Source organism: Lactuca sativa, chromosome 8, assembly GCF_002870075.4.
Source record: "Lactuca sativa cultivar Salinas chromosome 8, Lsat_Salinas_v11, whole genome shotgun sequence".
NCBI lineage: Eukaryota > Viridiplantae > Streptophyta > Magnoliopsida > Asterales > Asteraceae > Lactuca > Lactuca sativa.
Window position 1 is genome coordinate 214,578,788 of NC_056630.2, and position 14,837 is coordinate 214,593,624.

A 14,837-nucleotide genomic window follows, 5' to 3' on the forward strand; every position below is an offset into this window, starting at 1 on the left:
CTATGGTTCTTATCATACTCATGACATTGACTATGATCAAACCTTTTTCAAAAGTAGCTTGATTAGATCAATAAGTATATTTTTTAGTATAATTCATATTCTTAATATGAGATATAGCAAATAGATTTCAAGAAATACCATTTTTCTTAATAGACATCTACTAGAACATATCTATATGGATTAGCCTGGAGGTTTTTCTAAACCCATGTTATCCTAATAAAATGTGTAGACCTTGAGATCCACTTGTAGATATAAAGCAAACGTCTCAATGTTGCAATCATCATTTTAATGTAAAACCATACGGTTGCTTTTATATCAAAATGAATAGAACATGTGTGTTTACTAAGAACTAGCGGTAGCATAGTGATATTCCTAATCTTGTATGAATATGACATACTTTATCATGAGAAATTACATTCTGGCCATGCCAAGGGTTTTCACCTTGACTCGGAATATGTTTCTAAAATGAAAGACTTAGGAAGAACAAGATACTTTCTTGGAATGTAAAATCAGTAGAGATAGATAAAATGAATGCTAAATGATTTATATACTTATGCATATATTAACAATATCTTGAAAGAGATTAATATGGAACATTCCTTTGGAAGAACCTTAGCACTGTCAGATGGCATTAAGTTTGAGCAAGCCTCAAAAGGACCTAGCTCATAGGAACTAGCTGAAATGATTCATATTCGATTTGCTTGGAAAATGAATCCATCATTTATGCCATATTATGCATTAGACTTGATATATGATCATGCTATGAGAATATCATAATATACCAATTAAATACATGGTTAAGTCACCGGTTAACTATAGAAACATTCGAAGAGTACTTTGGAAGAACTAAGAGAATATATATGATACATATAGTTTAGAATAAAATGTTCATGTAAAGAGCTACATAAGATTCTAATTCTAAACAAATGTATATAATTATGAATTATAATTGCATTATGACTTCATTGAGGGAGAAGAGTAAATTTTGTTGGAATGAGGTCCAACCAGAACAAAATGACACAATATACTACAAGGTCAGAATACACTACTTTATAAGTTGAAATCTAATATGATTGGATGAATGAGTTTATTGAAAAACTATGTTGATTTATGTCATTCAAGAATCACATAAAAATCTTTATGACTTCATGACTATACTTAATCAAGCTAAGAAACACTATGTCATCAAAGAACACCAACCAAATACTCCAAGATATTTAACTGTACCTAGAGTAAAATCAAATACGGAGATGATAGTTTTCGCAAAATTCACACATATTAATTTTAGTCAAACCCATTAATTAATCCTTTCTTCTAAAGCTAAGAATGAATGGTCACACTTCAGCTATAAGACTTTATCATTCTAGAAATAGGATTTTGATTTGGATTTAGTATTTGGATATTGGAACATTGTAACAATAACTATTATTTAATGTTTTTGATATACTAGGATATATTCATAACATAAATACTTGTTGTGTTCTATATTAACATGTTTAATCCATGAATAATTTTATTATTCTAAAAGTTCATAGTCGGTTATATATATGGGAGGAATTATGAAATAAGAATAATATGAATTGGATGGTTTACTTTCACTGGATGAAGGTAGGCAATGAGTTCTAACCAAGTTTCATAGGTACTTGTCAGAGAACTGGTATTAAACTGATGCACATCAAGATCATCTCATGGATCGCTATCGTGAATAATACTTGATTAAAAGGTAATATCTTTGTATCCTTAACACCTGAGATACATAGTGGGACTTAATTGTAAGGAGTAATGTACTTAGATATGGTCAAACACTGGTTCTTAACTGGGCAGTTATAAAAGCCATTTTCAAGTATGGTATGAACTATGCTAGAGGATTATGTAGTGAAGATGAGATTTATTCCTCTTATGTGTTGAGAGTTAGACATCTAAGGCACCTTATCAAAAGTTGAACACCATATAATATGGATTGCGATCCGTATTTCATGTTCAACATCATGTCTGTGACAAAGGGATAACTGAAAAACTTACCTTATACACCAATTATAGCTTGGAGCTTTTGGGAATTGGGGTTGATAGAATGACACAAAGTCTTATGTTGATGGGGGCAATGAAATGTTGCTAAACGTTCACCACTGTCTATATCAGTCCACCATGAATCTTGAACAAGTGGTAGATTTAAAGATCTAGTATGCTCAAGAATCATATTAAAGTGATATTGTTATTTAACATATGATACTAACGAGTCACAATAACAACAACTTCATGTAATTAGCTATTATTAGAAATTGATTTTAATAAATATCCAATAAACTCTTATAATTAGATCGGAAATTATTTATTTCTAGGAAATAATAATTTTCATTAGCAAGTAACATTATATAATTCATATGGTATGAATTAATAAGTCATGCACAACATTTTGGACTAGATAAATTCTTTTATCTTTTACCAAAAAGTTAATGTTTATATTTTATAAATTTGGTTTATAAAATATAAAGTTTTTTTCCTCTTTTGACTTCTTAATTTCGAAATTGAGGAAGAGGTATGGCTTGTAGCTTATTTTAATCTACGAAACATACTTTAGAAGTATGGGATTAAAGTATTACAACAAGAAGACATGCCTTTTGCTTATTTAAATAAAAACATGTTTTCATGATTGTTTAATTAAAGGAAATGAAAGCATGGATAGTCTTACAAGCATGGGAGACATGTTTGTCTAAAGTGCTAAATGGTTAAGGACTTATGGACTTTTTCTTCATGGTATAAATACTAGCTTCATGAGACTTTCATTCTTGCTCTTCTTTTGGACACAAAACCATGAGTTGGAGAGAGTATGAACACTCTCTCCATTTTGTTTATCCTTTTGAAGATATTACTTGCTTTTATACTCTCTTCAAGTTCATACTTTGGTTATGAATTTCACGCTTAAGAGATTAAAATATTTCTAACAAGACTAGCATCTTAAATCAAGTTAACAACTTGTTGGTGTCTCAAAGGTTCCACATTCTCCATTAACTTCCAAGCCTCCCCTTGAGGATTCAAAGTCTACAAAGGTTGTTAAACACTTCTTCCTCTTTGGTGCTTATTTTCTTTCCAAACTTTGCAAGATGATCATTGGTGCATGGGTTTAACTTGTTTGTGTTATTAAAAAATTATTAAGTCTTCCGTTGCCAAATTTCTTATTTTTTAAACTAGTTTTTTGAATAAAAACCCAACAATTGGTATCAGAGCCACATTGCAAGTTTGTTAGATTTTTTTAATTTTTGGAAATCTTAATTTTTGGAGAATATGGATAACTTGGTTTGGTATGAAAACAAGCTCATGCATATTTTCTATGACAACTTTATAATTGTTATTTTATGTGACAAAAGTTTTCATACATCTTTTTTCATTTAAAGTTTTCTTAGAAAAACAAAGGTTGTTTAATGTGTATGTTGATGTGCATAAACTAGCTAAGGACCATTGTGTTTTTTGTGTTGTTATGTTTGTTGTTTTTATTATAAAACTGATTGTAATAATTTATTTATTCGTATGGTATGTGATAAATTAAATAATTTAGTTTTCTTGGTTTATTTATGTAAATAATAGATTAGTTGTTAGAAATAATTTATTTGTACAAAAATGTAACAAGAAATGAAGTCGGAGCCATTTTTTGAAGACAATAAGGCAATTTTCGAGGTTTTGATGTGTGCAGCAACGAAGGAAACCTTTCAGAAATCTGTTGCAACAGGTGTTGCTGAAAACATCCTCTCTTGGAGTTGTTGAACCTAATGCAACCTTTTCTGCAGCTTTTTCTGAAAAGTTTTGCACATTGTTGAAATATTGCTTTAAAGAAGTTCGTCCAATCTTTTGCAAGCAATGGGTGTATGCTCAAGTGGGATAACGTTTTTTTTTTTAACATCACTCGCTCATCTCTTGTATGCACTAGTGGGATGAAGGATACCTAACCGCTTAGTGTTATCTTTTGATGGTCGAGGCGTCTTCACGATTTCTATAACCAAGATATACGCCGATTACACAAGTTTTTCAAATTGGATGAGTTGATCGGAATTTTTTTATGATAAATGATACCTAAGCAAGAGAGTTATGAGGCATAGTTAGGATCAAACATGTCTAATTAAATTTGTTATTAGTGATCCCATAAATCTAGGAAGTATATGGTAAGATATAATTGGTAATCATTATCTATCGGGTTGAATTCAATTGGATGGGATAAAGGATATCTAACCATTTATTTGTTTTGAAAATTGGATCCTAGACTTTGATAATTGATGTCTTCGGAAACTAAAAGGGTATTAATTATTAAAGAATTTAAATATTGAAAATACTAAATGACTTTTGTTAAAATTTTGTAGTTAATAATCCATTTTCATTACTATAAAATTGTCATTTTCTTTAATGACTTAATGAAACAATAACATTCAATAAATACAAATTCAATGAATGGGTTCATGTCTTAAGAGACAATCTTGAGACAGATTTGAAAGTGTACGCACTTAATGATCCTAGTCCTAAACTATTTACTTTTAGCAATAAGCCTGAACATGATACCTAGTAAAGGCATCACTGTGATGCTAAAGATGTTACTAACATCAAACTAGGAATAGTTCAAGGCCCAAAAGAGTCACCTTGTGTGATCTAGGAGGCCCATGTTTTTTTTACTGAACACCTATAAGCCCAAGAAATCCAATAAGGCCTATAAAGATGGATCTTGTTTCTTTTATGGAGAAATCAGACACTAAAAGACGATCTGCTCCTCTTATCTGGAAAGAAAGTCTGGAAGAGACTGGTACTTCAAGTATCTACTTGATAGAACTCATATTTTTCATATAACACACAAGTACTTGGTACTTAAATGTTAATCTAATATATGTAAATTGCTTTCAGATATTTATAGAAGAATAACCAGTTGAGCACAATCAAGGTGGAACTCCACTCTCAAAGTTTAGTTTATTAATTATCTTAGGAACATAATTCACATGTATTATGAAACAATGTTTTTTTGGAACAACATATGTTTTAATTTAGCTTGCCTAAATATGTATCTCAATTTAATTTATGAATTATTGACTATTTACTTAAGTCGTTTTTCATAACGATCACATTCATATTCAGAAATGATTAAAATTCTTTTTATGAGTCTAGATCTCTTTATAAGAATTATAAAGTAGATTTCAATGTTTTATAAATAACAAGTTCTATATGCAAAATACTTAAATTTTTTTTAAATCAAACTCATCTTTGACATTGTTATATCTATTATATAAATGACATTCACATATTCCAACTTCAAGAAAGGGATCCTTGAAGGAAAATAATATAGTTTGTTTGATATATGTAAATATTATTTATATATAAAAGATTAGTAATGATATTTTCACTAAGTGGTAGAGAAAATAAATAAATTATTAAAGGATTACACACTATGGTGTATGACTTCCTTTCTAATGAATGTTTAAGAATTAGCACAAGATACCAAATCAACTTTATTAATAACTATAGTAGTTTCAATTATATATTACATGGTAAAGCATAATTGTGAAATCTTTGAAGGTTTCAAATAGAAAGTTGAAATACAAACCAGTAAGAAGTATCTAAGGCCTTAATGATAATAAATAATGAATTAAATCTTACTTGGTATGATTTACTTTTGAATCGGTAGAAATGTTCTCCTTTTATTCCTTAGGATAATATCTAGAACACTATCAATTATACCTTGAGTGCAAACACCAACTAACTAGTAGATATAACATTTTATTCATAAGATCTTGTATGGAAAGGTATCATCCCTATCTTATTAAATGTTTTGTGGATTTGAAGCCTATGTTTGACTAAAAGCTTTTGAACCCAAAATCTACTACATATATTTTTGTATTATACTCTAAATGTGGATTAGATTATTATATTCAAACCCATCATGAATAAGTTTTCTTATTCCTTTGATAGATGAGTTAACAGAAAACAAGATTCTGGTGACAAAGAAAGTGAGAGATACATGGAACTTGAAGCAGCTCAAGAACCATAATCAGATGTAGTTATAGTTGGCACTAGATTTAACAAGGATTGTTAAAATTGAATACGAGTTATTCACAAACACAAAATGTTTGATTTAGTGGTAGAAATCATCTATGACTTGATAAATTTGGAATCTCTCATTAATGAGCTTTTATTGATGATTTCTAGCAAGTCCATCAACTACCAAGATGTTATGTCAGATCTTAAATCTGATTAATGACTTAGAGTCATGAACACGAGACTTAATTCATGTATCCTTGACTGAACTTTCTCTCTATATCAAGGCTAAAAGGGGTAAATGATTCTTCTAGAAAGTATACACTACATGGATAACTATACACATTTAAAGCAAGACTTGTTATAAAGGATTTTCTCATACTCATGCCATTGACTATGGTCCTTATCATACTCATGACATTGACTATGATCAAACATTTTTCATAGGTACCTCGATTAGATCAATAAGGATATTGTTTACTATAAATCCATATTCTTAATATGAGATATAGCAAATAGATTTCAAGAAAGACCTTTTTTCTTAATAGATATCTACTAGAAGATATCTATATAGATTAGCCTGTAGGTTTTCTAAATCCATGTTATCCTACTTGCCTATTAATGTTGAGGGAAGAAATCCGATTAAGTCTCATTAAAGTAGTTGATCACTAGAGGAAGACAAGAGTATATTGAAAGTAAAAGGCTCATCTCTACCCTTATTAATGTATTCCCTAGTTGTTAAAATTTTCTCAACCATTTTTAGTCAATTATAAACCCTCTATTGTCATTACAAGTATCTTAAAAGGAAGTTGTTTGATCCTCACGAATAACAAGTGAAGGCTGTGAGTCTTAAATGAGCCCTTTAATATAAAATAGATAACGGTTGCATAAGAGAGATGGTAATTTTAAATCTTCGTGCATCAAATACGAATTACGAGTCAAAAGTGAGGTTCCATTAAGATGACATTAATGCTCTTATTAACAATTTCATGAGATACTATAAATATTAACACCTCATGAATGATATAAATATCATGTGAAGAGTTGTCTATTTGCTATTGTCGAAAAACACAAATCCATGAATGACTTAAAGTGGTCGGAGTGGCTCGGGAAGAGGTCATGTGGGTTAGGTGTACCGGCAGTACTGACGGGTGGCTCCTCCGAGCTTTTTGTGGTACCGCCAACAAGCCCTCAGGCGGGTAGGAGAACTTGTGATAAATGCTTGTTTCCTTCTTCTCCTCTTTGACCGGTGAAAAAAAACTTATATATAAAACTATCACAACTCATTTCATTCTATCTCAATTTCATTTTATTTTCTCTCAATTCTATTCCAACCTTCTTTAATTTCATTCATTTTCTCCAACTTTCCAAGAAAATGAATTTAAACATTCGTAAAAAATATTGATGGAACATATCATAGACGATTCGTCTTCATGATGAAACTAACAACGCTAATTCGTTTGTTGCATTATCTCATTATGCACAACTTTTGTATCAGAATAATGCCAGTTCAAGCATCATTCATATGAGAAATTCAATCCACAGAGATCGTATAGAGGCTAGACAACTACTAATTCGACATTACTTGGTGACCATGGGTATTCAACAATGATTCCAGAAGGAGTGGCCTTACAACTTTATTGTGTATTTTTTTTGTTTGTTTTTTTTTTTTTTTTTTGTACTAGTGTTTTTAATTTAAAAAATGTTATGTTTTATTTAATTTTTCATTTTCTAATTAAATTAAATTAAAAATAGTAACATGGCAAGTGAGTTGGAAAAAATTCTATTTTTATGTGTTCTGGGTTGAAAAATATGGAAGAAAAAAAATATTTAAAAAAAAAAAACGATATGAAACTGATTTGGCAATGAGTTTGAAGAGTTGTGTTCCTACCACCCAAATCTTACATTATTTTCTTAAAATTCTAGAAAAAAAAATTGGTTTTGTTGCGAACAATGACCTCAAAGTATAATATTTTAGTTAATAATTTAAACATTAGAAACTGATTATTATAACATCAACTCAAAATCTTTAAAGAATTAATTTAGTACCATACTTCCAAACAGCCGGTATGTATAATTATGTATTTTATGAAAATGCATATACTTTTAAGTTATTTTAATAGTGAGTGTGACAATAAACAAACAAGAACAAGATGATACAAAGTGATTTGATGGATACAACTTCGATTCGAGACAAATTCAATTTATAGTTAAAAATCCAATGTATCTATTTAGGGTATGAGCGTATATGGATATGCAATTCTAAACTTATACTATAACGATTCAAAAATCAGGTTTAGTAAATCAATATCATATATTTATTATTGGCTATAAATCTCTTAGTTTTGTGCATAATTAAGTTTAAAAAGGTTAAATACCATGGCATGATGGTGACTGAAACACCACTTACTAATTTTTCACATTTTATGTCTCTTAAAAACTTATTATGTTATCATTTATTACAAATAAATTGATGGAGACAGGCAATAGTATATTTAGTGAATATTATTTTAAGTGGGCCAACCTTTATTAATATAAGTTTGTGATGGCTCCACGATCAGCCCAGTTTGAATTTGCAATTAAAGCTTGAGCACACGTGTTGGGCTTCAATTTCATTGGCCCACTTTCTCAAGGTCCACTGTAATAAATAATGAAAAGTCTACATTATCTTTGTTGGGCTTCAATTTTAAGGTCCCACTTTCTTTATTACTCTTATAGTAAACCTAAATAATATTTATTTGGTTTATATTATGAATAGATGTGTTTTTACTTTTTAATACTTTCATTAAAAAGTGGGGCCCCAGATCATATTGAACAGAAAATAGCCCAACTACAATAGTAACAATGCAGCAAAACATTTGCATACAAATCCATAAAAACCCTAAAAAAATAAAAATAAAAAAAAAAAAACGAATTCCTACAATTTTCACCATTTTACCAACTAACCAACAACCACCCTTCCCTACCTACGAAAACATTTTCATTTTCATTTTCCACCCAAAAACCCAGGAAGGGCAAAACCGTCATTTCACTTAATAGTAATATACCGATTCGTCCCATGTTTCGCCCAGTAATTTTTCAAGTCAACCGGAGCCGACAAATCATGGCCTTGTGCCGCCAGCCGACTAAGCAACCTAGTGAACACGGTCCCGCTCATTTTCCGGCCACCCATTCGGGAATGCCGCTTGTTAGGCATCTGAGGGAGCGGATACACCGAAATAGTGGTGGTGCAACACGACGACTGCCACCCACCGCTACCCCACTTGTAGCACTGCCGCCCAACTCCGGTACACGAACAAATTGGAATCGGCATCGTCGATTCATCAAAATTAATTTGATCCATCAATCCAAGCTCTTGCGCGTCCCATTCCGCCTTCGATCCATCCGTTGTCACATTCCGATTCAAATCCTCCCCGACTTTCTTCTGCTTCTTCAACCTCGAACCACCACCGCCGCCACCGGAACCGCCGTTTCCGCCGGATTTTCTCTCTTTGACCGATTTTGACTTGGCAGCGGTGGCTTCGGAGGGGACGATGGTGATCGGGAAGGCTTCGGTGATGTTCGGGTTCTGGTCATGTCGGTATGAGGACGGCGGAGGGTGGTGGTGGGTGGTGGCGGTGCGTTTGGAGGCTCGTTGGAGGTGGTTGTTCATGGTGGTTTCTTGGAACCGGAGAGCGGCGATGGCGTTATCGCGTTCCCTTATGGCGTCATTGCGATCTGCTATGGCGGCGTCGCGTTGTTGGATGGCCATATCGCGTTCTTCTAACGCGGATTTTTTTTCGGAAAGCGCGCGGTCGCGTTCTTCGATTGCCGTGTCTCGTTCCGACACAATGTGCATGATTTTTCGGTTCATTAGGAGGGCGTTTTGGTCTTTTACTTGGTATTGTTGTGGCATCATGTTCCACTACAAAAAAATGAAAATTTACATTACTACCACTCTCCAACTACCAATATGAGCAATGAACTTTATTTTTCAAAGAAAGGTAATGTAATATTTGAAGGGTATTTTAGACATTTTACCTGAGGATGAACGCCTTTGTAGTAATCTACCCTATGGCCACCTTTTTCACGATGCCCCCCATCATCCATCCTGGGCCCACTTAACAAGAATGAAGATGGATCGATTCAGAAACCACTTAAAATCTGATTTAACTGGTTACCCTCATATTGCCCTGTATCATAGATAAAGTGTAAAACATGTTTAAATTTTAATTCATGTGTTAACTGAAGAGTAGATTTGGTTGTTAAATGTTTTATTTTACTTTTAATTTGAGATAAGTAACTTTGAAGAGCTTAAACTCAAGTTTCTCATAAAAGTTAGTGAATCTGGCATTAATTCATCAAAAGTTCACAAGCTCGTTTTTTTTTTCCTATTATGTATTCACATAATAAATAGACATAAAAGAATGCAGAACTAATTCCAACATCTTTAAAATTATTGTAATTGAAGTATATATTGAGTTCAAGAACAAAAAATAGCTAATAAACCACAAAAACAGACCTAGAAACAATGATCAACTTCTCTTGACAACAAGGCATTGATGTTGTTGTAGCATTGTTTTCACATAAGTGTTGTCTAGATAAACAATGTCTAAAAGTATTTGATAAGATGACAAAATAAAGCATATATTTTACAATAGGATCAGTGATGCAATGTAGTTTTAGATCTAATTCATTCTATGAAGTAAGATCCACGTGAGCAACCTAATGCAAGATTTCACATCCATGATGCTTAAAAGTTATAACCTAGAGAACAATGTTAGGTGTCATGTCTTATGCTAAAGCAATCTATCTTACTATAGATTATAGAAAGCAGCTGCTAGTTGATGTGCCTCCTTCCAAGATTCAATAATGATATCTATTTCATCCAACCATATCCCAATTTGGAAGGATGAATCATCTTGAAACGTTACTGGTTTCCTGTGTGATAGAACTAGAGTAGAAGGATAATAGCCTCAAAAGCTTGTAAGGTTTTTGGTGAATGGTGATCTATCGGCTACATTTACTCTTGAAAACCCCAAGAACAATATTCAAAATCCAGATAAGAGGGCTAAATTAGGAATGGCGACATAAGCATGGCCTTAAAATACAATAAACGACAACACAAATGCACAAATTACTAAAATCAGAAGTAAATTATCTAGAAACAACGATACTAAAACCACCACACTCCAGTGTAGATCATAAAGCAGTGAAAAAAGGAAATCAAACAATAGATTGATGCAGTTCAAGTGAAAGAAGTACATATGTTCTTCATTTGATTTGGTGAACTTTTAGTCTAGATCAACGATACTGTCCCGCTGAGAATTTCGGTAGATGTTGAAAACTTTTAGGGATTTTCCAGAGATCCAAAAAGTCGCGATTTAAGTTCATGCTACTTCCACTAGAGGAGTCTGTAAACAAAAAAACAAAAGTAAAACTCCGAAATTCGAAGATAGAACTTACGGATATTGAAGAAGAAGAAGATGATGACGATGATGTAGCTATCGAAGGGCCACCGCTAAGGGATATCGCCGCCAGATGAAAAGCCCTACTTTTTGGTTTTGAATCCACACCAGTTTAGAGAGAGAGAGAGAGAGAGAGATGAGAGAGAGAGAGAGAGAGAGAGAGAGATGAGAGAGAGAGAGAGAGAGAGAGAGGAAGCCAGACCTTTCTACTCGAAATATTTTAGATTTTGTTTTTAGAACCATGTGTTATTGTTCATAATCATCACAATCTGATATGGGTGTGCATAGGCCGGAATTAACCAAACCGGATTCGAATCGGGGAAAGGTTTAGGTCCTCCAACAAATTATAGACCGTCATCATATCTAAGTTCATTTTATGAGGTTGTTATCTTAGTTGATAGACCCGTAGAAATAAGACTCAAAATATAGTTTGAAGATATGATTTTTGAAATTGGTTTTTAAATTTTATTTTGATACGATATAAATAATTAAATTTTGATTGTTGGAGAAATCGATAACTGAAAGTAGAATGTTACAATTGAAAAAAAAAAATGAAAGTAAAATGCTATAATCGACATCAAAATGAAAGTCGAGTGCTATAATTAAAAAAATGAAAGAACAATTTTATAATCGATATGAAATTGAAAGTTAATGTTATAATTAGAAAAGTGATGAAAGTAAAGTGTTGTAATCAATATTAACATGAAAATTGAATGGTATAATAGACAGTAACATGAAAAGACTTCATTAATAACTTTGAAACATCAAATACTTCATTACATGCATATGAGATTTCAAGAGAGTTGGAAACTTAAAAAGTTCGGTGAAATTTGGATGTTTCTGTCAATTGGACAGCCTATTGTGTAAAGGTCGAAATTAGTTGTGAGGTGTCGAAATGTCCTTAGTTATTTGTTAGTGTCGAAGTCAATGATGTATGTATTGCATAAGGGCACTTTGTTATGTCGTGTAACATCCAAAAATACAACCCAAAATTTTTTTGTTTTAATAATACTAAAAATCACATCATCGATAACATATCAACAAAAACGGTGGAACAAGTATCCCAAAAGGTCATAACAAATGTAACATAACAACTGTATCAAAACATATCATAGTTTCTGATGAAAACTCCCAGGATAAAAAGCTGAAGCTGTGGTGAATAGTCTAGTTAATGGTTTGGTCTAGGCTTTTAGTGTATTTTGTTTGGCATGAGTCTGTAATACTACTTTTGAGCTGTTTATTTCATTTTGACCTTTTTGAGTGTTCACGACCGTAAACAGGGTTTACGGCCGTAAACTATGTTTTACAGTCGCAAACTTAATTCTGTGTCCAGTCTAGTATAAATAATGGAGGAGTAGGTCTTTTGTGGTTGTTAATGCCATAGAGTTTACAGAGCAGTCCATCGAGTTGTACCTGACGATTTATTGAACATAATCGTGTGCAAGCTTGGTTTCTTTTTCATCTTGTTCTTGTTTTGTGATTGTTTATTGTTTGATTGTTGGTAAAGATCCTTATTTGGACCTTACAATTGGTATCAGAGCAAGAACCGGTGTCAAGCTTCATTCAATCGAGATTTGGGGTGCTTAAAACTGATAATTGTATTGTTCGAACATTGGTTTTGGTATTCTAAGTGGTTAAAGGATCTGTCTATTGCAAAAACGTGTGTTTAAGAGCTTTCTGGGAGTTTACTGCCAACCGTAAACACCTTTTACGGTTCTAAACTCAAGATCCTCAACAACCGTAATCTTTGAATCTACAAAAACCGTAAACAAAGGCTTCGGGAATCTAAAAACAGTAAAAGCAAAAACCTTAAACTCACAAACCGTAAACCCATCAACCGTAAACCTAGTTCACGGACGCAAATTCACCAACCGTAAACACTGTTTACGGTCGTAATCATCTACTCTTAAATTATTGTCAACCGTAAACACATTTGGCGACTTTTGATTGCTTTAATTTCAAATGGATTCTCAAAGTCAAAATCATTTTCATGAACTTGATGTTGTCATGGGCACTACTACACGCATTCCAAGATTAATGTCTGCTGATGGTTTTCCCGAGTGGAAGTACAGAATTGAAAAATACATCAAGATGAAGGATTTCAAAATCTAGAGAAGCATTCTTAGAGGCCCTGTTAGGATCATTATGACAGTTGGAGGCCAAGTGATTGACAAGGCTGTTGAAAACTACACTGATGAGGAGTTTGAAAATTTTGAGGAGCAGGAAAGGGCATTAGCCACTTTAACCATGGCATTATCTCTTGATATTGCTCAAGGTTTTCGTGAGTACACTTCAGCTAACGATCTATGGGAAGCCCTAATTGAAGTTTATGAGGGCAATGAAGATATGAAGGAGAGTCGGCAGGACATGTTGAGACAAAAGTTCAATATGTTCAACTACATACCAGGAGAGACTCTTGAGGCTCAGCTGCAGCGATTCACAGCTCTCACAACTGACATGAATATAGCTGGGATTTTCTTGACCAAATCTGAGATCAACAAGAAGCTTCTAAATGCTCTTCCTAGATCATGGGATATGAATGTTGTTGTGATTAAGAAAACTAAGGACTTAAATCGCCTCACTCTTGCTGAAATCATGGTGATCGTCAAAGCTTGTGACATTGATGACAAAAAGAGAGAAATTAATCATGTGAACTCATACTCTACTGCAAATCTTGGAATCTCATCCAACAATGCTCTCTCATCAATCATGTCTTCCTCAGGTCAAGCATTTGCAGCTCAACAACCTCAGATTCAGACCTTCGTTGTTGCATCATCCATCCCTCACCACCAAACTCAACCATTTGTCGCTCCACAAGCTGTCCCTACTCCAAATATGCCAGATGTAGCTTCTTCCTCAAACACTAAAGAATCTGATGAAAATCTGGCCCTAGCTACTAGGCTAGTTAACTGCTACAATGCTTTTGTAGCTGGAGATCTTTCACCTCAGCTGTCATTTGCTGATTTGGATCAGATTCATCCTGAAGATGTAGAAGAAATGGACATTACATGGCAGATTGCAATGGTCGTTTTCAGGGCCAAGCAATTTGCTAAGAAGACAGGAAAGAGCAACTGGGCCATGAATTCTGACAAGAAGGTGGGATTTAACAAAAGTATGCTGAGATGTTTCAACTGCCACGAGCCAGGTCATTTCACTCGTGATTGTCCTAAGCCAGACCGTAGGGTCAACAACAACAGGCAAATGGTAGCAGTGGGAAACAACCGTGCAGGTGCTGCAACTAATGGTGAGACTGCTATGGTCGCTCAATCATTTGACTGGGAGGACCAGATTCAGGCTTTGAATATCTCAAGGCTAGAAAATGCTCATCTATCCCAGATTGATGATGCTACCTTGAAGAATGATGATGTGGATCCCGAAGCTGAA

General features: G+C 33.2%; 1 protein-coding gene across 5 annotated transcripts; it reads right to left on the reverse strand.

Moving 5' to 3' along the window:
• Positions 1 to 8,814: 8,814 nt before the first annotated feature.
• On the reverse strand, positions 8,815 to 11,781 carry LOC111903727 (protein BASIC PENTACYSTEINE4). 5 transcript variants are annotated; one of them, XM_023899484.3, is made up of 4 exons: positions 11,656 to 11,781; positions 11,251 to 11,399; positions 10,027 to 10,178; positions 8,815 to 9,910 (listed from the first exon to the last, which is right to left on the reverse strand). In XM_023899484.3, exons 3-4 carry the CDS (start codon positions 10,093 to 10,095, stop codon positions 9,035 to 9,037), a joined length of 945 nt encoding a protein of 314 aa, XP_023755252.1. In that variant the 5' UTR covers positions 10,096 to 10,178; positions 11,251 to 11,399; positions 11,656 to 11,781; the 3' UTR covers positions 8,815 to 9,034. The 5 variants fall into 5 exon arrangements, with proteins under 5 accessions (XP_023755252.1, XP_023755251.1, XP_023755250.1 ...); XM_023899483.3 differs by lacking the exon at positions 11,656 to 11,781 and adding an exon at positions 11,480 to 11,634; XM_023899482.3 differs by lacking the exons at positions 11,251 to 11,399; positions 11,656 to 11,781 and adding an exon at positions 11,452 to 11,635.
• Positions 11,782 to 14,837: the final 3,056 nt, after the last annotated feature.